Here is a 27172-nt window from a genome sequence, read left to right on the forward strand (position 1 = left end):
CGACCTGGCGTGGAGTCAGGATGGGGGATGCTGTCCGGACGCACCCCACCGGGAAATAATAAGAGTCATAATTTTCTGCGTTTACCCCCCGCCCGTGCCCCACTCTCTTAATCCCCACAGCAATCCCTGGAGACAGCTGCTGCTACAGTTCCCACGTTACCGGGGAACTGAGGTCCACAGAGGTCTGGCAGCTTTCCAAAGTATCCAGTTAGTAAGAGGCAAAGTGGGGATTCTCGCTTTGGTTGGATTCCTGGCTTCTTGCCATAGCACCACAGACAGACTCTTGGACGGACAGGTGCCCACCTGTGCCAGACCCCTTTGAGCCAGAGCCTCAGGGACAAGCGATTGCTGCTGGTGTGCCTCACCTCCTCCAGGCAGCCCCCCCCTCCGATGCCCTGCCCATTCAGGCTGTTTTAGGTGTCTTTCCCTTTCTCAGACATTGTCAAAATGTCTATTTAAACATGTGTTCCCCACCCTAGACTTGTTTTGTTCCCTGTATTGGCCTTAGTATCCAACCCGGCCTAAAGTCATCAGTAACCTATGTGCAATATGTGATTCATTAAATGAATCGGGTAGCAGGGCTGGAGAGGGTTGAGGAATTTGAGAAGCTTCTGGATTAGACTTGGGAATGGAAGTTTGGAATGACTGAGGGATCAGCTGGGCCAGCCATGCCCACCCTCTGAAGCCAGGTGAGGCGGCTCACAGGGGCAAGTCAGATGCCTTGCTGTTGCGTCTGGGCCTCTTAATGGCCTCAGGAGAATGGAAGCCTTGTCTGTGGCTCTGGAGGGGCAGGGGGCCTTGCAAGGGACATTCCTGAGGAGAGTGGAGGCCAGGTTGGCATGGGGTGTGGCATTACTCTGGATCTGGAATGCGGTGAAACCAGTGGGTCGGGATGGTTAGGGCCTCAGACTCTGGCCCTCAGCTGGCCTCTTGGGCTTCAGGCTGCCATCTTTGTAGTTTTCTAGGATCGCTCCGCTCCTCCCAACTCCTAAGCATAGAGACATGCCTGAGAAGAAAATATTTATTGAGGAAGAGAAATAGAGGAGGGGGGAGTTCCTATTGTGGCGCAGCGGAAATGAATCCCAGTAGTATCCATGAGGATGCAGGTTCGATCCCTTAGCCTTGTCCAGTGTTCGATCCGGCATAGCCCTGAGCCGTGTAGGTCGCAGATGGGGCTCAGATCCTGCGTTGCTGTGGCTGTGGGGTTGTGTGCCGTGGCTGTAGCTCTGATTTCACCCCTAGCCTGGGAACTTCCATGTGCCGCAGGTGCAGCCCTAAAAAAAACCAAAAAAGAAAAAGAGGAGCCGGTGAGGACCTCTGGGTTAGGAGGCCGGTGGTTGTCCAGGTCTGTGGTTGTCCAGGTAGCGCCTAAGGGCTGTCGGGTAATCAGTTATGATGCCAGTGGCTCCCAGGCCGTAGGCCGCTTCGAAATCAGACTCTTCATTAAGGCACCAAAATATCACCTAGTGGGGAGAGAGGGGCTTGGAGTTTTCCAACAACTTTACCTGGCACCTGGCCTTATATCCATAGGCTGGGAGCTCTCCTCCTCTGTGGAGGCCTCCCAGCAGTGGGGTGATGGCGCTGGTCGTGACATGTCCAGAACTTTGCAAATTGGTTATCAAACACAGCCATAATGAAGTATGAAATTATTCAAACTTACAAGCCAGTAAATTATATTAAAAGCAAAGGTAACAAATACTCAAAATTCATCAGTCCTTAATTATTTTACTACATTTTACTATTACCTAGGTTCTAGAAGTTATCTGCATCTATCGAATGTAGAAGATGGAAATACTATATAATGGTATGCTACCACACACCTCTTTTTTTTTTTTTTTGGTCTTTCTAGGGCTAAACCTGAGGCGTATGGAGGTTCCCAGGCTAGGGGTCGAATCAGAGCTGTAGCTGCTGGCCTACACCACAGCCACAGCAATGCCAGATCTGAGCTGCCTCTGCAATACCACAGCTCACAGCAATGCCCGATCTTTAACTCACTGAGCGAGGCCAGGGATCGAACCTGCGTCCTCATGGATGCTAATCAGATTCATTTTTTGCTGAGCTGTGATGGGAATTCCCACACATCTCTTAACTCTATTCAGTGATTTCAGGGTGGGGCCTGACATTGGCCAAGGTGGGAGTATATACAGCAGGGAAATTATCTCATGTTCAAATCAAGGGCTTTTTGGAGTTCCCGTTGTGGCTCAGCGGGTTAAGTATTGATACCTGACTAGTATCTACGAGGATGTGGGTTCGATCCCTGGCCTCCTCAGTGGGTTAAGGATGCCATGAGCTGTGGAGTAGGTCCCTGTGAGTTGGATCCAGTGTTGCTGCGGCTGTGGTGCAGGCCGGCAGCTGCAGCTCTGATTCTACCCCTAGCCCGGGAACCCCCATATGCTGCAGGTACAGCCCTTAAAAGGAACAAGAACACAAATCACAGGCTTTTTTTACCCTGGAAAGCTGACTGTGGAATGTTTCCCAGCCTGCCAATACCATCCAACCTGCCCGTATCTGCTGCTGCTCTGCATCTTCCCTGCCTCCTAGGTCCTCCCCCACGGGCACTGAAGTAGGTGGAGATGTTATCTGAACCCAGGGCTAAGTCACTCAATGGACCTCTCAGTTTCTTCCCTTTTTTTTCTTGTTTGGCCGCCCAGCGGCATATGGAGCTCCCGGGCCAGGGATCAGCTCAGAGCCACAGTTACAACCTAAGCCCTAGCCATGGCAATGCTTGATCCTTAACCCACTGTGCTGGCCAGAGATCGAACCTGTGCCCCAGTGCTGCTAAGACACCGCTGATTTCCATGCGCCACAACAGGAACTTTTTTTTTTTTTTTTGCTTTTTGTTTTTTAAGGACTGCACCTGAAGCATATGGAAGTTCCCAGGCTAGGGGTTGAATCCGAGCTGTAGGTGCCGGCCTACACCACAGCCACAGCAACAGAGGATCTGAGCCCCGTCTTTGACCTACACCACAGTTCCCGGCAATGCCAGATCCTTAACCCACTGAGCGAGGCCAGGGATCAAACCTGCATCCTCATGGATACGAGTCAGATTCATTTCCGCTGCGCCACAACAGGAACTCCCTCCCCCTTTTTTTTTTTTTAATGGCTGCACCCGCAGTATAAGGAAGTTCCCGGGCCAGGGATCAAATCTGAGCTGCCTCTGCGAGCTGTGCTGTAGCTGTGGCAACACCTGATACTTTAACCCACTGTGCTTGGGCTGGGGATTGAACCCCCGTCTCTTGAGAAGACCAGAGCTGCTGCAGTCAGATTCTTAACCCACTGCACCCAGCAGGAACTCTCTTCTCAGCTTCTTAATTTGACCAATGAGAGCAATGGTCCAACCTGCCAGAGTTGTGGTAAAGACCCACAGAGCTGGAGGGCTGATCTGAAAGAGCGCTGTCACCCTCATGCCTCACTCACCCCCACATCCAATCAGCAGCCCAGTCCGGGCCTGTCTGTAACTTAGCCCTTCCATCCATCCCCCATGCTGCCACCTAAGCTCCATGCCTATCAGTGGCAGCATCAGCCTCCCAGAGGCTCTGCTTCCACACTGGTCCCCACGGTCTCTTCTCCACATGGTGGCTGGACGAGCCTCAGCTGGATCAGGTCTCTTCCCTGCTTTAAGCCCCTTAAAAAGCTTCCCTTCCCTTCTGGCTGGAGCCCAGGATCCTTGCTGAGGTTTGCCGGCTGTCTGCCGCAGCCCCCGCTCCAGCTCCCCTGGTGCCACTTCTTCCAGGCTGCAGCCTGATGGAACCCCTGTCAGTTCCTCTGCTGGCCTCTTGCTCCCCGTGGCCTTCCCACGTGCCGAGCCTCCTGCCTGATGGGTGCTCTCCCTCTCTCCTCCCCACGAGCCAGCTCCTCACTTCTTCCAGAAGGAGGCCTTCTCAGACCCTGAAGACCATGGCACTCTGTTTCCTTTCTGTCCACACCTGCCTCCTGTCCTCCGCCGCCCTTGATCACAGGCTCCCTGCTCCTTCTCCGGGACCACAGTGCCTGGACCTATGTTCTCAACGCAGTCAGTTCTCAGTAAAGGTTTGCTAATTAAATGAGCTGGTCATGAGTTCCCATTGTGGCGCAGAGGGTTAAGCATCAGACTAGTATCCATGAGGATGCGGGTTCGATCCCTGGCCTTGCTCAGGGGGTTAAGGATCTGGCATTGCCCTGTGCTGTAGCATAGGTTGCAGATGCGGCTCAGACCCCATGTGGCTGTGGCTGTGGCTGTGGCATAGACAGGCAGCTACAGCTCCGATTTGACCCCTAGCCTGGAAACTTCATATGCTGCAGGTGCAGCCCTAAAAAAGCAAAAAAAAAAAAAAGAGCTGGTCAGAGCTGATGCTCAGGGAGGGGAAGGGGAGAGGGTGGGCTGTTCTGATCTTTCTCTTCTCTGGCCTCTTCCCAGCCCCGCTTGTCAGGGATCAGGACAGTTCAGCCCACCACTGTCATCACAATGGCTATAGCCTTTACGAAGCCCTTACAGAGTACCAGCTCCACATCCAGAAGAGTGAAAATACCATGATCCCCGTTTACAGATGAAAAACCGAGACTCAGAAGGTGACCTGCCCAAGTGACCCAACCAGTCAGTGGCAGAGCTGGGACTGGGACGCCATGCTGCGCCCACACTGTGGACACCCCACTGGCTCACCTGCACGCCTCGCTGCTCCAGGTGTCGGATCAGACTTTTCCTCATGATGAACCTGGGGGGGAGGGGGTGTGGGTGGCAAAGGCCATGATGAGAGGGGACTAAGGAGGCCAGGGGTGGGTCTCTGTGGGGACACTCCACCCAGCCTCCTCGCCCATCTCACCATTTGGAAACCACAGCCGCCAGCTGATTCAGCCCAGAGCAGGAGAACGGGAAGTAGGTCCTGTGGGGAGGTGGCATCGTGATCAGCCCCTTGGGTCTCTCTGTGTCACAGGGTGGGGTGGGGTGGGGTGGTAGTGACCCCCCCCCCGGCCCAGGGTAACTCTGTTCCCTCTAGAAGGACCTTTACCGTTGCCCAGAGGAACAAGTCACCCATTGCTTGGTGACCTCCTACTCCCCTATCCTTGACTCCCTGCTCTGAGGGTGCACCCTCTGCTCACTGTTTTATAGAAAAAGAAACTGAGGACTTCTTGTCATGGCTCAGCAGTTAGTGAACCCGACTAGCATCCATGAGGACGCGGGTTTGATCCCTGGCCTTGCTCGGTGGGTTAAGGATCCGGCGTTGCTGTGAGCGGTGGTGTAGGTCACAGATGCGGCTTGGATCCCATGTTGCTGTGGCTCTGGTGTAGGCTGGCAGCTGGAGCTCTGATTAGACCCTTAGCCTGGGAACCTCCACATGCCACGGGTGCGGCCCTAAAAAGAAACTGAGTCCTGGAGAACTAAAGTGACGTGCCTGAGGTCACGCAGCAACTTCATGGTGGGGCCAGGGCCAGGACCCAGCTTTTTTTTTTTTTTTTTTTTTTTTGCTTTTTAGGGCTGCACCTGCGTTATATGGAAGTTCCCAGGCTGGGGATCAAATGGCAGCTACCCCTGCAGGCCTATACAGCAGCCACAGCCCCTCAGGATCTGAGCCTCATCTGCGACCTACACCACAGTTCCCGGCAACGCCGGATCCTTAACCCACTGACCGAGGTCAGGGATCGACCCTGCATCCTAATGGATACTAGTCAGGCTCCTTGCTGCTGAGCCACAACGGGAACTTCCTAAGACCCAGCTTGCTTCCCAAACTGGGTACACAGCCTGGAGGTCCTCCTGGTTGGGTCTGACTAACTTCCTGACACCAGGCAGCACTTAGTTGTCCCACTTCCAGGGGAGACTTGAGAGGTTTTTACAGCATCCCAAGGCAAGCACTGCTGTGTGACCTTGGCAAATCACAGAACCTCTCTGAGCCTCAGATCCTCCATGGGTACTGTGGGGGATGGGGAGAGGTGTTGTGATTCCTGTATCTCCTGGAGGTGCCGCAAGGTAAGGCTCAAATCAACTCAAGGATGTGAAAACACCTTGCAAACCCTGCACAGGAAGCTGTGTACACCCAGCTCTGTAGTATAATGATCTCTTTGTAGCAAGGGCTGGTGGCAGCCGGCTGGGTGCTTCCCTCAGGACAACACAGGGGAGCAGGAAGCAGGGGGGCGGCCACAGAGAACATCTCAGAAAGCAAAGGGAGAGTCCCACCCTGAGAGCCTGTGAAGTATCAAAATTCCTGATACAGTTGTCCAGCTGCTACTTTGTTAATCCTTGTCTCCCAGCAGGAAAATGCCTGCCTGAGCCAGAGACTGGTGCTATAATTGATAAATAAATACCTGTCTCCCCATTCAGACTGTTAAGTTCACGGAGTACCTTACCCCACCCACATTGTTTGTTTGTTTGTTTGTTTGTTTTGTCTTTTTAGGGCCATACTCAAGGCATATGGAAGGTCCCAGGCTAGGGGTCCAGTCAGAGCTGCAGCTGCTGGCTTACACCGCAGCCACAGACAGCCACACCAGATCCAAGCCAGGTCTGCAACCTACACCCCAGCTCACAGCCATGCCGGTTCCTTTAACGCACTGAGCCGGGCCACGGATCAAACCCACATCCTCATGGACACCAGTTGGGTTCCTTACGGCTGAGTCACAACAGGAGCTCCCACATTGGTCTTATTTACTAATGTAAGTGCACCTGAAACAATAGGGATTCAATAAATATTTGGGGAAGGAGTGAACAAATGAACCCTTGTCCTAAAACTCCATCCACGTTAACACCCATTTGCATAGAATTTCAGGGGGTTCATGGACCCCTTAGTATTAATGAACGCTAGCTGAGAACAACTCTTTTTTTTTTTTTGGCTGTGCCCAAAGCATGTGGAAGTTCCTGGGCCAGGGACTGAATTCGAGCCACAGTTGCAACAATGCCAGACCCTTAATCCACTAGGCCATCAGGGAACTCCAAAAACCACTATCTTCAGGCATTCCCGTTGTGGCGCCGTGGTTAACAAGTCCGACTAGGAACCATGAGGTTTCGGGTTCGGTCCCTGCCCTTGCTCAGTGGGTTAAGGATCCGGCGTTGCCGTGAGCTGTGGAGTAGGTTGCAGACACGGCTTGGATCCCGCGTTGCTGTGGCTTTGGTGTAGGCCAGCGGCTACATCTCCGATTGGACTCCTAGCCTGGGAACCTCCATATGCCGGGGGAAGTGGCCTTAGAAAAGGCAAAAAAACCAAAACCAAAAACCACTATCTTCAGAAGATCCTGGGGGTGATCCTTGAGGGGAGCCAGGGAGCTGGGGACACTGGATCCCCTGCTCCATAGGGGACCCTCCCTGCACTATAAGGTTGGAGGCTGGGGGTGGCTTGGGGGGGTAGGGGGATAGTTTCTGAGGACAGATGCCTGAAGGGAGACGGGGACCCCAGATGTACCTGTTGATAATGGTGGGCAGAAAACAGATGAGGAACTTCTCGGGGATGGGGACGAAGGGCAGCAGCCCCAGGTAATAGAGCAGCAGCACCCAGAATCCTCGGCTCATTGTGAAGGAGATGGGCATCTCGGGGTTCTGGGAGGCAGGGGGAAGAGGGAAGGGGGAATGTCTGGACATTTGGGGGAAACCTTACCGCCCAGGATCAAAGCCACATCTTGGCCCAGCATCCCGGGCCAAGAGTCCCCTCCCTGTCCCTCTGACATGCCTTAGCACACACCCTCTCCCTGCACCCCCTCTTCTCTAAATCCCGTCCTCGGAGACCCTGCTCAGGGCTCCTCCAGGACCTGCACAGCCCTCTGGCCTAGACCCACGGAGGGGCCGTGGGCACAGGGAGGGCCCGGGCACTCACAGCGGCCTTGCATTTCTTCATGATCGCGCTCTTCTCCGAGGCCCAGATGGTGATTCCACTGCGATCAAAGCGCCTCACCAGGCCTGCTATCTGGGAGGAGGAGGAGGAGGAGGAGGAGGAGGAGATGATGGGGGGGAGTCGGGGCCAACCCTGGGCCCTCGGTGCCCCTCTGCCCGCAGCACCACCTTGCGAATAAGCTCTTCATTTTGCTCTTTGACCTCCACGCTCATGGGCATCCGCGGGAACCTCTGGAACAGGTCCTCCAGCCTGACCATGTGCCGGTCTGAGCCGTGTGCGAAGTGGCCTGGGAGTTGCGGGGAGAAGGATCAGAGGAGGATGGGTGGGCTGGGGGTGATCCAGGAGGAGAAGAGAGGGCAGGAGCTTGAGGCCGTGCCCCCAGCTCCCGCTGGCTCAGCCTGTGGCGGGCAGCCCACGCTCTCACCTGGTGAGAAGAAAACCTCCAGCTCTTCCTTGTAGAGGGGCAGCTCCTAGGGAGGGCAGGGGATTGTCACCAGGAGGTGTGCATGGGGGTGTGGGGGCTTTCTGGGTATGGTGGGGGGGGCAAGGCCCACCTCAAAGTCCAGGCTGCTCACATCCCTATTCACGCCTGACTGGCGGGACAGGTTCTTGTCATGTGACACCACCACCACGCCATCCCGGGTCAGCTGGCAGTCGAGCTCTAGGAGGTCAGCTCTCTGGGCCATGGAGCTACAGAAGCAGAGATCCATGAGGGGCAGAGGGATGGGGCTGGACCAGATGACAGGGTGGCGGGGGAGGTTTAGGGGCATGTGGGCAGGCAGTTCAGGCCAGATGTGCAGGCTGTGTCCTGCACACCTCCAGGGGGCTCCAGTCACTCAGACCAGGAAGAACAGCATCCCTTGGTGTCAGGCCTGGCACAGCTGGCCCAGCCTTACCCAGCAGCTCGGCCCGGCAGGCAGACTCACTTCTCCATGGCCTCCATGGTGTTCTCCAGGCGCTCTCCAGATCCTGCACGAGGCAGCTAGGGTGGGTTCCTGGGGCCCTGACCCCTGCCTCTCCCCCGTTTCCCTCCCTGCACTTTCCCGTCAGTTCAGGCTGCAGGGCCTCTTCTGCCCTCTTCCGCCCTGCCGTCTGGCCTTCCGCCTCCCTTGAACTCTGCTCTCCTTTTCTCATCCTGCCCTTTGGACGACCTAGCCCTCTCTCTGCTGTCCACCCTGGCACCTGTCTTGCTACCCTCTCTCCATCCTCAGGAGCACCCCCCCCTGCCACCGCCTCCTGCCCCATGCCTACCCTGGTCCAACTCACCTCCCCGGTGGGCTCCCAGGCGGGGATAGAAGGCTGGAGCCCACGGTGTGTGCAGCAGGCGGGGTCGGCGCAGGAAGAAGATGGAGAGCATGACATAGCTGCCCAGGGCGGGCAGGGCGTAGTACAGCAGAGGGCTCATGGCCGCGCCACTCTCCGGACTCCGGCTGCCACGAGCTCAGCCGTTCCCGATGGACTCTGCCGACTGCCTGGCTGATGTAGGCTGGCTCCACCACACCCCTTGGGACCTGCTGAGCCTGCTGCTGGCCCGGGGCCAGGCTGCAGGGCTCCGCTGGGGATGGGGTAGAGGCAGGAGGAGAGGCCCGGCAGCTCTGGTCCTCGTACCCCAGGTCCTTCACGCTTGCCCAGTGTCCCTCTCTGCGAGATCACACTGGGGGAACCAGGTGTGTGTGTCCCCTCACCTTCCCCCCGCCCTACACCAGCTCTGCAACAACACTCCCCCTCCCGCTGAGGCGTGTGGCCTCGGGGTGTACACCATCCGGCCCCTCGCCCTTTCCAGGGAATCCGGAGGTGCAGTGGGTGTCCCTGAGTCACTCTAGAATCACTCCCAGCCTGTTGGACACCGGAAGTCACGAGAGAGGGGGCAGGAGAGTGACTAAGGGGGAAACTGAGCCCACTCTGTCTAGGCATCTGGAACGCCTTCCACTCCCATCCTTAACCCTGGCCAGCGGGGGAGCCCAAGGCCACTGTGCCACCCGCCCGGTAAAGCCACAGATGGGAAGCGGGCGGCTGGGCGGGAGAGTCCATCCCCCAGGCAGCAAGGGGTAGGGTCCGGGCGACGGCAAACACAGACAGACCAGGGCCATCCGTATACACATCTCTATATTTATATATTAGATACAGGCACGGGGGTGGGCGGGGGCGCTGGGCGCTCCAGGGGCCCCCACCTCCACTTCTGTTCACCCACACACAGAAGCAGCGGGGACGTTAGACGTGGCAGCTTGGTTGGGGGGGGGAGAAGGGGCTTAGGCCGGGGCCCTGCTCCTCCGGGATACTAGCCCTTGAGCCTTAGGAATGTTCCTTCAGGGGACATGGGGTGTGGCTTTAATGAGGCAAGCGGGGCAGGGCTGGCCCTGAGTCCCTACTCAGGGTCCTCTCTGCCCCACCCCCCTCACCTCAGTAGGTCCTGGGGCAGCCAGAGCCCTTGGATTCCAGAACTACCAGGGATTGGGATAGCTGGGGGTGGGGCGGGGGGGGGGCAGGCGGAGGCTGAGCAGCAGCAGGGGGAAATTTGCTTTGGGGCCACCTGAGCCCCTCAGGTCCTGGGAGGCGGGGAGGGTGCATCAGCCTGCCTGAAGCAGGACGCCTGAGCTAAGCAAGGGGAGGTGGCCAGGCCCACCCTCTGCCCCCGCCCCGAACCTGGGCTGGCTGTCGCCTGGGGGGGTGATCTGGGCTGGGCTCTGGGTCCATTTTCTAACAGTCCGGCAGGGGAGGGGCAGGCAGGAGGCAGGGCCTAAACAAAAAGGCAGGCAGGAGAGGAACCATTAATTAGAAACCATGAACCTGTGGAAAGTAATATAATGACTTTTCTATCACAGGAAATCTCGGTTGCTCCATGGTTGCTCCATCTTGCTCGGGTTTGGGCTGACACACCTTCCTGAGACCCCGCCTCCCAGGAACAATTTGTTTCAAAGTAGCCAAGCAAGAAGGATGGGCACCCTGACCTGACCCATGGAAAGGGGGAGGGTACATCCCCTGCGTTAGGGGTCAATTGGGAGGGTCTTTTCTTCTCTGCACGTGCTTTTTGAGCGCCCGCGCCCTTCTGCAGAAGTAGAGAGCCCTGTCGAGATCGCCCCGTGTTCATGTGTCTCATTTTCCGACCCTGACCATCCGAGCCGTGTCCCCCACCAGCCTGCCGGAGCCCTGACCTCAGCTCCCCTCATGTTATCTGCGCAGCCGAGTGGGATGCGGCTGGGTTTCCTTATCTGGGAATGGGGCTAACCAGGAGCACCCGGTTCAAGGTACTGCTCTAAGGACTGGTGAGTGAACACACGGGAACCTCTTTGCTAAATGCGTGGCGCTTGGGAGGTGTTTGCTCTCCTTATCAGGACTGTCTCCAGGAAACTGAGGTGGAGGAGGGTGAGGTGTCTTGCGCAAGATCAAGCAGCCCTTATTACGCATCAGAGCCGGGCCTTGAACGCGGGGGTGTCCGCCTTCTGCTATCAGGCCGCAGCTGGCCTGGGACAGAAGGGAAACTAGAGAAGAGTGGGGGTGGGGGGAGGCCCGGCAGGGTCCCCCACAGGTATGTGAACTGCTGACCTGATACTAAGTGTGAAAAGGCCTGGCATATATGGGTCAGGCTGGGTGCTGGCAGCTCCTCCCAAAGCAATTACTGCTCCACCTGCCTCTCTGCCCGTCCAAGGGGAGCCAAAGCCTGGTTCTGCTCCATGATGGGTGGGAGGGGCCCTCAGTGACCTCTGAACGCTCGCTGGGGCTGGAGTTGCCAGGGGGTTGATAGATGGGAGACGTGTGGGGCCGGAGGGGACCACCGGGTCTGTGGACGAGGCTGGCTCTGGTCCTTCTGTTGCCACCACACCTGTGGCTTGTGGATATGGGAAAGCTTGGGACTGCGTGGGGGCCTGCTGGGCGCCCTACTCTCAGGGGGATTCTGGGCGTGGGTGGTTGCGGGGCACTCACCAGGCCCCAGAGAGCAGAGGCATCTGTCCAGGTTAGGGGGCCTCCAGCCCTCCGGGCTGGAAGCGGGCTGTTTCCTGGAAGATGAGTTCCTTCAGCCGCTCCTTGGGTAGATCATCCAGCTCCATGTCGAAGGTGAAAGGCTCTTCGGCCACTGGCTGAGGTGGCAAAGAGGCGGGGAGGCTCAGGACAGGGACCCAGGGGTGCCCACCCATCCGGCCTGCCTCTCTGGCTGGCCCACCTCATCTGTTGGGTCGTAGTACTGCTCCAGGTAAGGATGAGCCAGTGCTTCCTCCACTGTGATCCGTTTGTTGGGGTTAAAGGTCAACATCCGGTCCAGCAGGTCAAGAGCTAGGGAAGGGCAGGGGTCAGGGGTCAAAGGGAGGGCCAGAGGAGCTCCCAGAAGCATTACTTTGCTTCTCTGTGTCCAGCGGCCTGTCTACTCAGGCAGCTGCAGGGCTCATGTACTTTCCCCTGCACCCAGGTTTTTTTTGTCTTTTTGCCTTTTCTAGGGCCGCACCTGCGGCATATGGAGGTTCCCAGGCTAGGGGTCCAGTCAGAGCTGTAGCTGTTGGCCTACGCCACAGCTCACAGTAACTCGGGATCTGAGCCGCGTCTGCGACCTACACCACAGCTCCTGGCAACGCCGGCTCCTTAACCCACTGAGCGAGGCCAGGGATCGAACCCGCCACCTCATGGTTCCTAGTCAGATTCATTAACCACTGAGCCACGACAGGAACTCCATGCACCCAGTTTTTACCAAACACACACTGGCTCCCACGCTTCTCTCACCTTTGGGGTCCGACTTGGGGAAAAGCTTGGCCCAGGCCACCTTGGTCTTGGAGGGCAGAGACTGCAGGTAGTTTCGGGCCTTCATGTTGATGATACAATTCAGGTCCTCCTGGGATGGGGAGCCCAGGATACCTGTGGGTAAGCAGGTGACCCGGTGAGCAGCCTATTCCTTCTGGGAACGAAAGGAGCCAAGAACAAACGCTCCCACCAACTTACTCGAGGACGACAATTATCTCACAGCCGATACTGCGCTGGCAAAGAGCAAGAGGTCTGGCTCTGGGCAGCCCTAGGTTCAAATCCCAGCTCTAGCTTTTCCTAAGTGTGGGGCAGATGTAGTCTTGCTGTTCCCATCTATCCAAGGGGGACACTCTCAAGTGAAATACTGTGAAATGCTCAAGGGGCTGCACACACCGTGGTCCCCCCGACCTGCCTCTCACAGACTCTCGGACACTGACCCTGACCTTTAAAGAAATCTCACCTCCAATAGGCTAATCCCCCGCCCCGACCCAGCTGGCCAGGCCCCCCCTCACCCAGAATGTGGTTGAGCTGGTCCAGGTAGTGCTTGCCCGGGAAGATAGGCCGGTTGGAGAGCATCTCAGCCAGAATGCAGCCCACAGACCAAATGTCTATGGACTTGGTGTAGCCCTGGGGAGGAGGAGAAAGTGGCAGGCTCCCACCCCAGTCTCAACAGGGCCCTGCTGTTTGGGCCAAGCCACCTCCCGCCCCCATCCCTGAAATCTAGGTTCAAGGCCAGCCAGGGAGGCAGAGGGCAGAGGCCCAGAGAAGCTAATCTGCAGTTTTGTTCCCAAGAACCAGAATGAGGTGACAAGGCCCGGGAGGTGGACTTCCTGCATACGGGCGCGGGGGATGTCAGTGCCTGGCTCAGAGGCGACTCCAGGGCTTTCTGGAACCCGGCCCTTTCACTTCATGGGTTGTGGGGGCGGGGGGGCTACCTTGGAGTTAAGCATGATCTCTGGGGCCCGGTACCAGCGCGTGGCCACATATTCCGTCAAGAAGCCAGTGTGGTCATGCTCGGGATCCGCGATCCGGGCAAGGCCAAAGTCACAGATCTGGAAGGCAACCCAGGCTGCTAAAGCTCGGGGCTCAAGACCGCCTGGGCCCAAGCAGTCACAGGGCCATGCCGCTGCCCGTGCGGTTCCCTTTGCTCGTGATGCTCTGCCACCCCTGGGTGCTACGGGTCACCGGGAAGCCTGAGACCCAGGGGCAGGATGGGCACCCAACCCTCTGACCTTAAGGTCGCAGGTGGTGTTGATGAGCAGGTTGGAGGGCTTTAAATCCCGGTGGAGCACGTTGGCGGAGTGGATGTATTTGAGGCCCCGCAGGATCTGGTAGAGGAAGTAGCAGATGTGGTCGTTGCTCAGCTGCTGGCTTTTGAGCAACTTGTACAGGTCTGTCTCCATCAGGTCCTGCACAATGTAGCTGCAGGTGGTACCAGAGATTCCCCCCCCCCAGGTGGGGGCGGCAGGTGGCACTTGGTTAAGAAAAACAGGCTCTGGTGACTAGGATGCGCCCCTCCAGCTGATGCCCCTGGGACTTAAAGACCTGCCAGCTAACCCTAACCCTAACCCTAACTTAAAGACCTGCCAGCTTATATGAGCAAGGCTCATACTCAGCAGGTGGGCTCAAGACCTCTGCTGGCGCTCAGCTGGTGACCCCTGAGCAAAGCACTTCAGTTACGTGGCTTCCGTTTCCCTACTGGGAAAGGGAGGACAATACACTGCGGGAGGCAGGAGAGCGTCACAGTTAAGAACAATAGCTCTGGGGAGTTCCCTTTGTGGCTCAGTGGTTAAGGAACCCGACCTGGATCCATGAGGATGCGGGTTCAATCCCTGGCTTCGCCTCAGTGGGTTAAGGATCTGGCATTGCCGTGAGCTGTGGTGTAGGTTGAAGATGCAGCTCAGATGTGGCATTACCGTGGGCTGTGGCCGGCAGCTGCAGCTCTGATTCGACCCCTGGGCCGGGAACCTTGATATGCTGTGGGTGCGGCCCTAAAATGCAAAAAAAAAAAGAGCATCAGCTCTGGAGGTCACCTGCCAGCATCTCAATCCCTCCTCCACTGCTAATGGGTCTTATGACCTTGACGCATCTATGCCTCTATTTCCGCATCTGTAAAGTAGGGAAAAGAACTCTTCTTTAGAGGAGTTCCCGCTGTGGCACAGCAGGTTAAGGACCCAGGGTCACCCCAGGTGCCATGTGGGTTGCAGCTGTGGCTTGGAGTCGATCCCTGCTTTGGGAACTTCCACACGCCACTGGTGTGGCCAAAAAACAAACAAACAAACAAAAAAGGAATTGTTCTTTAGAGAGGGTTGTAGAGATAAGCTGAGATGATCCACGTGGAGCACCAGCCAGCGCCAGGCATGTTTTAAGTGCTTGGCAAACATAAACTAGTATGGCTGTTATAAAAGCCTGAGCCGCACGGCTGTTGAGAAGGTTAAATGAGATACTGTATGAACACCATCTGGCATGCAATACATGTTTGCTTAAAAATAAATGCCTGCCTTCTGGGCATGGTTTGTGCAAGACAAATGAGGAGAAACCCCCAACAGCAGGCTCCTACTCAGGGTGCTTGGCCATACACCCGAAGATCGAGGGGTATGAGTCCTTTTAGATCCTAAGATAAAACAGATTAAACATAAAGAAATGTCACATGACTTGTTTCTGGAAGAATAAATTAGGACTGTCAGAATCGGCCTCAAAAGGGCCTTCTGAGAACATCCCGGACCAACCCTGCTGTGTTGTTTGTTGTTGTTTTTTCTTTCTGCTTTTTAGGGCCACACCTGCAGCATATGGAAGTTCCCAGGCCAGGGGAAGAATGGGAGCTGCAGCTGCCAGCCCATGCCACAGCCACAGCCACAACCACGCGGGATCCGAGCCGAGTCTGCGACCTACACCACAGCTCATGACAATGCTGGATCCCCAACCCACTGAGGCCGGGGATCGAACTCGCATCCTCCTGGATACTGGTGGAGTTTGTTACCGCCGAGCCACGACGGCAACTTCCCCTGTTTTAAAGATAAGGAAGCCCAGCAAGGTGCAGTGACTTGGTTAAGGTCACACGGGAAGCTGGGGGTAAGCATGGAGATTTCCTGCCCACACTTTGTGGTGGGGGCTGCAGACACTGCAGTACAAATCCCCACTCTTGGGTGGAGGACTGGGACTGGGGGGTGGGGTAGGGGAGAGGCAATGGGTGTTACGAGCTGCTAACAGTGCCAGGCAGGAAGTGGACAACAAGCTAGGAAAGTGGCAATGGGGGGAGGGCAACGAAGGCAAGGCTGACCCTCCCTGGGCAAGGTGCAAGTCCACGGGGGATCAGGGTGGGGATCTAAGCGGGAAGTCCCAGAGACAGGAGGACAGGTTCTCATCTGGGGGAAGGGTGGAGGCAGCCACAGGCACCTGACGTTGGCCTTTCTGAGCCTCAGTCTCCTCCTCTTTGAAATGGGGCTGATGAGCCCCAGCGCAGAGGGCAGCTGGGGGTCAGATTAAGAAATGTCGACGCACTCGGTGCACAATGCACCCAGACTCATAGTAGGCCCTCAAAAAAGGGGGCACTTTTCTTCCTTCGAGTCCGAGGACCCAGGCAAGAAAGAATCGCCCTCTGTTAAACAAAAGAACTGACTGTGGGCAGAGGCTGGGTCACGTCACAGGACGGCAGATGTCACAAGACAAAGCTCCCATAGACACCATCTTCCCCAGCCCCCTCCTGGGGCAGAGCTTAGAGAACAGACTTGCCCAAGGCCACACGGCCTGGCCGGTCCTCGTACACCTTGTGGCCTCTTTCTGCTGGAAAGTCTGTTGAACTGGGGTTGTCTGGAAGGGTGGTAGGGAAGAAGGAAACAGAAAGCAAGCCAACATTCTCCCAGCCCAGCTCTGAAGCTGTGCCCGGCCAGCCGTCTGGCCAAGGTGAAGGATACACATCCCTCATGGCTTCCAGGGTGGGTGCCCGCAGAATGTCTCGGATGCCAATGACGTTCTCGTGGCGGAAGCGTAGCAAGATCTGGATCTCTCGCAAGGTCCGCTGGCAGTAGGTCTGATGCTCAAAAGGGCTGATTTTCTTGATGGCCACTCGAGTCTTGCGTACATGGTCGTAAGCTGAGCTGAGAGGGCCGGAGAGATGTTGGTGGTGTGGCCTTACCAAGCGGGGGGAGTCCAGGCCCGGCGGCGGGCCCCACCCAGGCCTTGGCAGGGAGGGGAGGGAGCAGGAGAGACTGGCCAGAGCCAGTCATAAACAATGCTGGTTCCTTCCTGCTGTGAAGGCCTGGGATCTCCAGGGAGAAAGCTGGGGACCAGCCAGGCAGCCCTTCAGTGACTTCACAAACAGAGGAAGGGACTGACCGATCGCTGACTTCCCTTCTCCTCAACCCTTTCCATTCTAGTGGCCCTCACCCCTCATCCTCCCCTTCCCCGGATGGGCTCCCTCTACCCAAGACAGGGCCAGGGGCGGGAGGTGTGAGGGACATACAGGGAGGCGAATCCAGGAAGAAGGAGGGATGGGAGAGAAGGGATGCAGCAGGGGCGGGTGTCAGGGGGAGGTTCCCGGGCAGCAGAGCTAATCCCTGATGAACAAAGGCCCAGGGCCCCCAGTGGGGCTGGGAGAACTCACAGAGCCCTCCTGAAAGTTGCAAGAAGGCACTCCGGGACCCCCTCATTGCTCACTGGGTCCCTGGCCCCAGGCCCAAAGCCCTGCCCCACCCTGTCCAGCCCTGAGCTCTGCTCTTCTCTCCCAAACTCCTAGATTCGACTCCCGGGGGGCAGATCCCAGGCGCCCTTTCCCTGGGAAGGGTCCTTCCTGCCGTTTTCACCAAGGATATGACCTCCCCCAGAAGACTTATTCTCTTCTCTTCGCCCTGTGGCTATAGACTGCCCAAGGTCCCCACAGCTCCCCCACCTAGAGGCCCTTCCCTTCATTAGAGAAGGTTCCCCTCAAAACCCCCCAAGCCCCCCTCTTCTTAGATCGTAGGCAGCGCCCCCTCCCCCAGAAAGCACTCCAAGGCCCTCTCCCTGGGGCGCTCTCCAGCCTCCCGAAGCCCCTGCGGCTTCACGATGCTCAGAGACCCCAAGGCCTTAGAGAGCTCTCAGCACCCCTCCCTGGGATCGCCCTCCTCTAAGACGCCCCCTCCCCTGGAACGCCCCTCACCTGACCATGCCGTACGCGCCCTCGCCGATGTATTGCAGCTGCGTGTAGCGCGGGCCCACGTCGAACGGCTGCCCCTTTACTATCTCCACTTCCCCCGGGACCCCAGGGCCGACCCCATCGGCTCCCCGGGGCTCCCCGCCCCCGCCCCCCTGAGCCGCCGCCGCCGCCGCCATCTCCACTCCTCCCCTCCCGCCCGCCCGCCTCCCCCCCCGGCGGCCCCGCCCCTTCCCGCCCGCCCTGTCACCCGCGGAGCCGCGCGCGCGCCAGACCCCGCCCCCGCCCGCCCCCGCGCCCGTCACGTGACCCCCACCCCCCCGCAGCGGCGCCCAGCTTTCTGGGCACGGATGCCATGGTCCCTGGCACTTGTGGGCTCCGTCTACTCGGTCAATCTAGAAGCTCCCCAGGGCCGTCTGAGACGGTCCAGAACCCCACTCCCCCCCTCCAATGCAGAACAGCCAGTAGGGCCGCCCCAGTGACCTCACCCAGAGCCACCAAACAAGGGCTGGGATGAGGGGCCAAGACTGGGCCGCCTGGTCCCCGCTGCTTTTGCCAGCCCCACTCAGCCCGGCTGAGTGGTCCGGCTCCAGATGGAACCTTAGGGGACCCTCACCAGCCCTCTGGCGTTTGGCCTCCCTGAGCCCGGCCCGATGCTAAGTGATCCCATGCATATTTCACAAAAGCGGTGGGAGATGGCTTTCTCCTAGAGGTAGCCTGCCTTTCACAAATGAGGAAACTGAAGGCTGAGCGGCGCAAGGTCCTTTGGAATCGCGCAGACAACTTGAGATTTGGAAAGCCCAGGTGTCCGGACTCCCAGCCTAATGGCTTTTGACTGGAGTTCTGCCAAAGTAGGCTAGGGACCTGGCCTCAGCACCCAGGCGGTACTGGTATCCCCAGGATCATATCATTGATGACCCCATGCTCCCTTTACAGGGAAAGGGGGGAGAGTCCAGAGAGCTGCATGCAAGGTTGACACGATCAGGCTTTGCCCAAATATAGCAAGACGGGTAACTTTTTTTCTGTCATTGGATTTGGCAAAAATTGGAATCCTGTTAAGATCATCATATTTTGATTCTGTATGAGACTTGAACATATACTTAATACTTGGCCCACTCTAGTCGCTTCATTAGAACAATCCCACAATATAAACGTCAACTGCTTTTCTTTCTTTTTTTTCTTTTTGCTTTTCAGGGCCACACCCACGGCATATAGAGGTTCCCAGGCTAGGGGTCCAATTGGAGCTACAGCTGCCGGCCTACACCACAGCCACAGACACGCCAGATCTGAGCCGTGTCTGTGACCTACACCACAGCTCAGGGCAACACTGGATCCTTAACCCACTGAGCAAGGCCAGGGATCGAACCCACAACCTCATGGCTCCTGGTCAGATTTGTTAACCACTGTGACACGACGGGAACTTCTCATCTGCCTTTCTTAACTGGGTAGGCAGGGGCCATGTCTTTCTTGTTCATGGCTGAATCCTCGACCCTCAGACACTCAAAAAAAAAAAAAATTAATGGATGAATCAAGTTTTACAGAACAGGAAATCTGGAGTTGGGGAGCTGAGACTCAACATGGTGTCTTCTGACAGAGAAGCAGAGGCTCTTTTTAATTCCATTCTGTTTCCCAGAATCAGAGTCTGCTAAAAAACTGGAGAGAGGGCCCACCCAGTCCATCTCCCTTACTTCACAATGAAAATATGAGCTGGGAGTTTCACAAAAACACATCTCCTCGGCTTTAGTAAGTAATCACGTTTTTTTTGGTCTCCCTTAGAAACTGGTCCTTGTATGCCTTAAAGATCAAGAGACAAAATGGAACAGTAATTATGATTCTGAAATTGGTCACCATTAGATATACCACCAGGCACTTGATTCAGATTAATAAGACCGAGTCACTGGTCACCAATAGCCCCCAAGTCAATGAAATTTCAAGATACTAATTAGATCTTTTTTTTTTTTTTTTTTTTTTTTTTGCTTTTTAGGACAACACTGGTAGCACATGAAGGTTCCCAGGCTAGGGATTGAATCAGAGCTGTATCTGCCGGCCTACACCATAGCCACAGCGACGCAGGATCTGAGCCGCCACCATGACCTACGCCAAGGCTCATGGCAGCGCTGGATCCTTAACCCACTGAGCAAGGCCAGGAATCAAACCTGCGTTCTCATGGGTGCCAGTCAGATTCATTAACCATTGAGCCATGACAGGAACTGCAGATCAAAAAATTTTTGATAAGCTATTGAATGGCATTGTGAGCTAGGCACTGGGGCTGATAAAAGCTTACTGTATAGGGTGAATTGGGAGTTTCCCTTGTGGCTCAGTGGGATAAAAACCCGACTAGTACTCACCAGGATACAGGTTTGATCCCTGGCCTCACTCAGTGGGTTAAGGATCCTTTGTTGCTATGAGCTGCAGCGTAGGTCACAGATGTGGCTCAGATCCTGCATTGCTGTGGCTGTGGTGGTGGCCAACGACGACCCCTAGCCTGGGAACTTCGATATACTGTGGGTGCAGCCCTAAAAAGACGAAAATAAAATTTAAAAAAATTAGTGTGAATTAGTGCTTAAGAGCAAGAGCTCTCTGGATTCAGACTGCCTGGGTTAGAATCCCATTTTTGCCACTTACAGTGTTATCCTGGGCAGATTACCCACTGGCCTCTTGACTTAGGGAGTTTTTGATCTATTGAAAAGGTGCATGTACAAAAATCAATTAAAAAATATTTTGGGAGTTCCCGTCATGGCTCAGTGGTTAAAGAATCCGACGAGGAACCATGAGGTTGTGGGTTCGATCCCTGACTTTGCTCAGTGGGTTAAGCATCTGGCATTGCCATGAGTTGTGGTGTAGGTCGCAGACACAGCTCAGATCCCGCATTGCTGTAGCTCCGATTAGACCCCTAGCCTTGGAACCTCTATATGCTGCGGGAGCAGCCCCAGAAAAGGCAAAAAAACCAAAAAGAAAATTTTTTTTTATTGTTTTATAGATTTCTTAATATGTTTTCCCTACTTCTTTCGGCTGCACCTGAGGCATGCAGGAGTTCCCAGGCCAGGGATTGAACCTAAGCCACAGCAGCCACCTGAGCCACTGCAATGACAACATCAGATACTTAACCTGCTAAGCCACATGGGAACTCCACAGAAATTTATTTATTTATTTATTTGTATTTATTTATTTATTTTTTACGGCTCCACCCATGGCATATGGAAGTTCCCAGACTAGGGGTCCAATCAGAGCTGCAGTTGCCGGCCTATACCACAGCCACAGTCACACCAGATCCGAGGCACGTCTGTGACCTACACCACAGTTCACGGCAACACCAGCCCCCTGAGAAGGGCTAGGGATCCAACCCGCATCCTCATGGATATTAGTTGGGTTCATTGTCACTGAACCACAGTGGGAACTCCCAGAAATCAAGTGAATACAGGCTAGATGGATGTAATATATAGTATGGAAGGTGAGGATGGGTGAGATCACTCTTTCTAGAGGAGGGAGAAATGGAGGAGGTAGCTTTTGCATCCCTAAACAACAGAGAGGATTTCAGAAGGTCAGGATAGAGGAGAGGCATCAAGAAGAAGGAGCCACGTGAATTGAGCCCATAGACGCAAGAGCGTGATTTGTCCAGTGTGGCTGCAGTAGAAAGGGTTAAGAGGCGTTCAGGCGGGAGAGGTAACTTGGGAACCAGAATGGGGAAGGCTTCCAGTTTCGGCAAGGAGTTTGGGATGTTACTCAGGAAGCAACAAAAGCCTTTGAGGGACTTTTGCCAGAACATTTTGCAATTGCAGGAGAATATAGTGACTCAGAGAAAACCCCATGGAGATCATCACAGAGCCAGGTTGCCTGAGTGGGAGTGAGTTTCCCGGCATTGGAAGAGCTGGTGTATCCAGAGGCGTGCCTGCCACCTCAGCCCTAGCTGGGTCTCATTTAAAGGCGTGGCTGAGATTCCCCTCTAGTGGCTGAGGTTGGTACTTCCTTGGAGATTGGATTGGGATTTCTGAAGTTTTTTCATAGACTAATAGAGACTGGCCATCCATACTGTGCCAGGCATTTTATTTTATTTTATTTTATTTTATTTTTATTTTTTTGCTCTTTAGGGCTGCACCTGTGGCATAGGGAAGTTCCCGGGCTAGGGGCTGAATCGGAGCTGCAGCTGCCAGCCTACACCACAGCCACAGCAACGCAGGATCTGAGCCACATCTGCAAACTACACCAGAGCTCACAGCAACACTAGATCCCACTGAGTGAGGCCAGGGATCGAACCCAAATCCTCATGGATACTAGTCGGGCTTGTCACCGCTGAGCCAGAAAAGGAAATACTTTTTTTTTTTTTTCTCTTTTCTAGGGCTGCACCCACAGCATATGGAGGTTCCCAGGCTAGGGGTCTAATTGGAGCTGTAGTCGCCAGCCTACGCCAGAGCCACAGCAATGCCAGATCCAAGCCATGTCTGCGACCTACATCATAGCTCACCACAATGCTGGATCCATAACCCACTGAGCAAGGCCAGGGATCAAACTCTCAACCTCATGGTTCCTAGTTGGATTTGTTATCCACTGAGCCACCATGGGAACTCCGACAACGGGAAGTCCTTTGAACCATTTTTTGTTTTTTGTTTTTTTTTGCTTTTTAGAGCCAAATCTGCGGCATATGGAGGTTTCCAAGCTAGGGGTCGAATCGGAGCTACAGCTGCCACCTACATCACAGCCACAGCAACGCTGGATCCAAGCTGTGTCTGTGACCTACACCATAGCTCACAGCAACACCAGATCCGAGGCACGTCTGTGACCTACACCACGGGAACTCCCGAATCATTTCTTATCTGTTTGTCATGTCAAGGTCAAAAAGAGAGGCCAATGGGTAATTTGCCCAGGGTAACACAAGCAAGTAGCATTTGAGCACAAAACAGTTCCATTTCAACTAATTCGCTCCCCAGTACAAACTGAGAGGGGAGCAAATATGTAGGAATAGAGGTCAAAACACACTGAATAATTTATTAAGATTTAAGTACTAATTTCTGGGAGTTCCCGTCGTGGCTCAGCAGTTAACCAACCCGACTAGCATCCATGAGGATGAGGGTTCGATCCCTGGCCTCGCTCAATGGGTTTAGGATCTGGCGTTGTCATGAGCAGTGGTGTAGATCGAAGATGCGGCTCGGATCCTGTGTTGCTGTGGCTGTGGTGTAGGTTGGCAGCTGTAGCTCCAATTCAGCGCCTGGGAACTTCCATATGCCACAGGTGCTGCCCTAAAAAGCAAAGAAAAAAAAAGTATTAATTTCTCTTTTATTTGTATTTATTTATTTTTTTTGGCCACACCAGCGACATGTCGAAGTTCCTGGGCTCAGGATTGAACCTGCACCACAGCAGCACCCCAAGACATGGCCGTGATGATGCTGGATCCTTAACCCACTGAGTCGCTCGGGAACTCCCTGATCTCTGTAAAATCCAGAACACTTCATTACAATTTTCTTGGGAAACTTCTTTGTATATTAGAGATTAGCTGGGTCCAAACATCTCTACCCTGATATAGGCATCCTTCAGCTGATTCCTTCTCTGAAATTTTTCCAGTCAGCTCTGCTGGCCTCCACCAGGTTCCCTGCCTGGGCTGCTCCCCCCAGCCCTGCCTTCTTTCTCAGTGTCTCTCCCTTAGTCATATCATATTTCTTTCTTTCTTTCTTTCTTTTTTTTTTTTTTTGGTCTTTTTGCCTTTTCTAGGGCCACTTCCCAAGGCACATGGAGGTTCCCAGGCTAGGGGTCTAGTCGGAGCTGTAGATGCCCAACTACACCAGAGCCACAGCAACACAGGATCCGAGCCATATCTGCGACCTACACCACAGCTAACAGCAATGCCGGATCCTTAACCCACTGAGTGAGGCCAGGGATCGAACCCGAAACCTCATGGTTCCTAGTCAGACTCGTTAACCACTGAGCCACGACGGGAACTTCCCATATCACATTTCTGAGACGTCAACTTCTCCCTTTATGTGACATCGCTATCCTGAGCCATTGCCTTTCACCCTAGTTCCAGTTCTGAAATTTCAGTGTTTGCTCGCTAGCTGAAGCGGAAAAGCCAGGGTGTCTAATGGAAATCATCCTTTTTACTGCTGAAGCTGCTTCTCTTTCCATACTCTGCTTCGGGATCACCACCATTCAGAGGGGAACCCTGGTATTTTCTCATTTTCCCTTTCTTTCCATATCGTGCCAGCTCCGGGTCATGTTATTACCATAGTATTTCCTGAAGCGACCCCCTCCATGACTGATCAAACTCTAGCAGTTTTATTCTTTTACTTTTATTTATTTATTTATTTATTGCCTTTTCTAGGGCCACACCTGCAGCATATGGAGGTTCCCAGGCTAGGGGTCGAATCAGAGCTGTAGCTGCCGGTCTACACCACAGCCACAGCAACGTGGGATCCGAGCCACATCTGTGACCTACACCACAGCTCACAGCAATGCCAGATCCTTAATCCACTGATCAAGGCCAGGGATCGAACTCACAACCTCAGGGTTCCAAGTCAGATTCATTAGCCACTGAGCCATGATGGGAACTCCTATTCTTTTAAACTTTTTTTCCTGCCCTTTTTTTTTTTTTTCAGTGCCGCACATGGCCTATGGAAGTTCCCAGGCTAGGGGTTGAATTCCAGCTGCGGCTGCCAGCCTACACCACAGCAATGAGGGATCCAAGCCTTGTGTGCGACCTACACCACAGCTCACGGCAACACTGGGTCCTTTAACCCAGTGAGTGAGGCCAGGGATGGAACCTGCATCCTCATGGATACTGGTCAGATTTGTTACCACGGAGCCACAATGGGAACTCCTACTTTTTTTTTTTTTTTTTTTTTTTTGTCTTTTTGCTATTTCTTGGGCCGCTCCCGCGGCATATGGAGGTTCCCAGGCTAGGGGTCTAATCGGAGCTGTAGCCACCGGCCTACGCCAGAGCCACAGCAACGTGGGATCCGAGCCGAGTCTGCAACCTATACCACAGCTCACGCAATGCCGGATCGTTAACCCACTGAGCAAGGGCAGGGACCGAACCCGCAACCTCATGGTTCCTAGTCGGATTCGTTAACCACTGCGCCACGACGGGAACTCTGGGAACTCCTACTTTTTAAGTAACTTCAGCACCTACCAAAAAATAGTTCCAAGAACTTCTGTATACCCTTCATCAACACTCCGTAAATGTTAACATTTTAAATAAACACAGTACAATGATTAAGACATTAAAACCAACAGAGGTAATCTACAGTTTTGTTTTGTTTTTTTCAGATGTTGCCAATTCGCCACCTAATGTCTGTTTTCTGGTTTAGGAACCAATTCAGGATCACATGTTGCATTTAGTTATTATGACACCTTAATTTTGTTTAATCTGGAATAGTTCCTTATTATTATTATTTTGGCCATGCCAGAGGCATGTGGAACCTCCAGGGCCGGGGATCAAACCCATATCACAGTAGCAGCCTGGGCCACAGCAATGACAACGCCGGATCCTTAACCCACTGAGTCACCAGGGAACTCTGTTTTTTGGTCTTTCGTGACCTGGATACTTTTGAAGATTCCAGGCCAGTTTGGGTATGTCTGATGTTTCCCTGTGATTTTTTTTTTTTTTTTTGTCTTTTTGCCATTTCTTGGGCGACTCTCACAGCATATGGAGGTTCCCAGGCTAGGGGTCGAATCAGAACTGTAGCCCGGCCTACGCCAGAACCATAGCAACATGGGATCCAAGCCGAGTCTGCGACCTACACCACAGCTCACGGCAATGTTGGATCCTTAACCCACTGAGCAAGGGCAGGGACCGAACCTGCAACCTCATGGTTCCTAGTCGGATTCATTAACCACTGAGCCACGACGGGAACGCCTCTCTGTGATTTCTCATTTCACTTTGTTTCTACTATTAGGATGCTATTACTAATTTAGCCTTTCCTTCAGTCTTCTTCTTCCTCAGTTGTGCCTAGAACACAGCCCTGATGAGGTCTGTGTGAATCAGGAATCTTTCAGTGGTGAATGGTTAAAGACCCAGCTCAAACCAACTTAAGCAAGAAAGGAACCTTACTGAAAAATTTAGAGCTGATGTTAAGGCACAGGTGGCTCTGGGGACTCAAACAACCTCATCAGGACTTTTGGCCCCAGCTCTGAGCTCTGCTTTCTTCTTCTTCTTCTTCTTTTTTTTTTTTTTTTTTTTTTGGTTTTTAGGGCCACACTCAAGTCATGTGGAAGTTCTCAGGCTAGGGGTCGAATCAGAGCTGCAGCTGCCAGCCTACACCACAGCTCATGGCAACGCCGGATCCTTTAACCCACTGAGCAAGGCCAGGGATGGAACCTGCATCCTCATGGATACTACCAGGTTCTTAACCTACTGAACCACAACAGGAACTCCCTGCTTTCTTCTGAATTGTTTCCCTTCTCTGTGGTTCCTTTCATGCGGGCGAGATGGGGGCCGGCCAGATTCATGTCTGATGTTTCTTCCAGTAACTCCAGCCAGGGAAAAGCTCATCTCTTTCTGTCTCCTTGTATCAAAAGTGTCAGATTTGGGAGTTCCCGTCATGGAGCAGTGGTTAACGAATCCGACTAGGAACCATGAGGATGCGGGTTCAATCCCTGCCTTTGCTCAGTGGGTTAACGATCCGGCGTTGCTGTGAGCTGCGGTGTAGGTTGCAGACTCGGCTCGGATCCCGTGTTGCTGTGGCTCTGGCATAGGCCGGAGGTTACAGCTCCGATTAAACCCCTAGCCTGGGAACCTCCATGTGCTGTGGGAGCGGCCCTAGAAATGGCAAAAAGACAAAAAAAAAAAAAAAAAAAAGTGTCAGATTTGATTCCCATGGTTATTCGTTTTGTTTGGAGCCTTGCAAATCCCTGAACCAATCAATGTAGAATTGGGGATTCAGGTTTTTTTTGTCTTTTTAGGGCTGAACTCCCAGCATATAGAGGTTCCCCGCCTAGGGGTTGAATTGGAGCTGTAGCTGCCTGCCTACACCATGGCCACAGCAACAGCGGATCTGAGCCAAGTCTGCAACCTACACCACAGCTCCTGACAATGCCGGGTCCTTAACCCATGGGGCAAGGCCAGGGATAGAACCTGTATCCTCATGGATACTAGTCAGATTCATTTCTGCTGCGGCACAACGGGAACTCCAGAATTGGGGATTTAGTTATCTCTACTGGCATGACAGTACCTGGGCTGGGGGATGGATGGTTTTCCAAGGAAAAAATGCCATACGCTATCCCCAAAAAATGCTGGACAGGCAAAAGAGCAGCGTCTCTTTAGAGATTCTTCATCCCTCCTTTTAACCACCAAATGAAGTCCAAATTCCTTAAAAGCATCCAAGGCCTGACTTCGATCCAAAAGCTTTTCAGGCTCATTCCTTGGATGAACCTTTTCCTCCAGGCCAACTGAATTTCTCAGTGGCTCACATACCATATACATCCCTGCTTCTGCACCTTTGCTTATGCAAATTCTGTTATGGGGATGCTCAGCAAAAGGTTTTTCAGTCAAAGGAATCCTTTCCATTGCCAGGATTAGCTCAAATGCCGCCAGCAC

General features: G+C 54.2%; 2 protein-coding genes across 4 annotated transcripts; both read right to left on the bottom strand.

Moving 5' to 3' along the window:
- Positions 1-1007: 1007 nt before the first annotated feature.
- GDPD3 (glycerophosphodiester phosphodiesterase domain containing 3) lies at positions 1008-10420 on the bottom strand. Of its 3 annotated transcripts, none has more exons than XR_014840415.1 (10): positions 9057-9834; positions 8717-8759; positions 8345-8480; positions 8215-8260; positions 7958-8076; positions 7773-7858; positions 7365-7498; positions 4800-4859; positions 4640-4691; positions 1008-1463 (listed from the first exon to the last, which is right to left on the bottom strand). XR_014840415.1 is itself a non-coding variant. In XM_021088020.2 (10 exons), the coding sequence occupies exons 1-10, from the start codon at positions 9193-9195 to the stop codon at positions 1323-1325; spliced, it is 960 nt and encodes a 319-aa protein (XP_020943679.2). In that variant the 5' UTR covers positions 9196-10420; the 3' UTR covers positions 1008-1322. The 3 variants fall into 3 exon arrangements, 2 of the variants coding, with proteins under 2 accessions (XP_020943679.2, XP_084873264.1); XM_021088020.2 differs by having other exon boundaries at positions 7773-7862; positions 9057-10420; XM_085017138.1 differs by having other exon boundaries at positions 7773-7862; positions 8687-8759; positions 9057-9160.
- Positions 9880-17844, bottom strand: MAPK3 (mitogen-activated protein kinase 3). The gene is made up of 9 exons (XM_021088019.2): positions 17656-17844; positions 16433-16615; positions 13751-13940; positions 13454-13570; positions 13031-13145; positions 12501-12632; positions 11950-12059; positions 11712-11866; positions 9880-10527 (listed from the first exon to the last, which is right to left on the bottom strand). Exons 1-8 carry the CDS (start codon positions 17826-17828, stop codon positions 11744-11746), a joined length of 1143 nt encoding a protein of 380 aa, XP_020943678.1. The 5' UTR covers positions 17829-17844; the 3' UTR covers positions 9880-10527; positions 11712-11743.
- Positions 17845-27172: the final 9328 nt, after the last annotated feature.

Source organism: Sus scrofa, chromosome 3 (genome assembly GCF_054392235.1).
Source record: "Sus scrofa isolate SSC_HxYL_T2T_F1_AM1 chromosome 3, Sscrofa_HxYL_maternal_Yorkshire_Landrace_v2.0, whole genome shotgun sequence".
NCBI lineage: Eukaryota > Metazoa > Chordata > Mammalia > Artiodactyla > Suidae > Sus > Sus scrofa.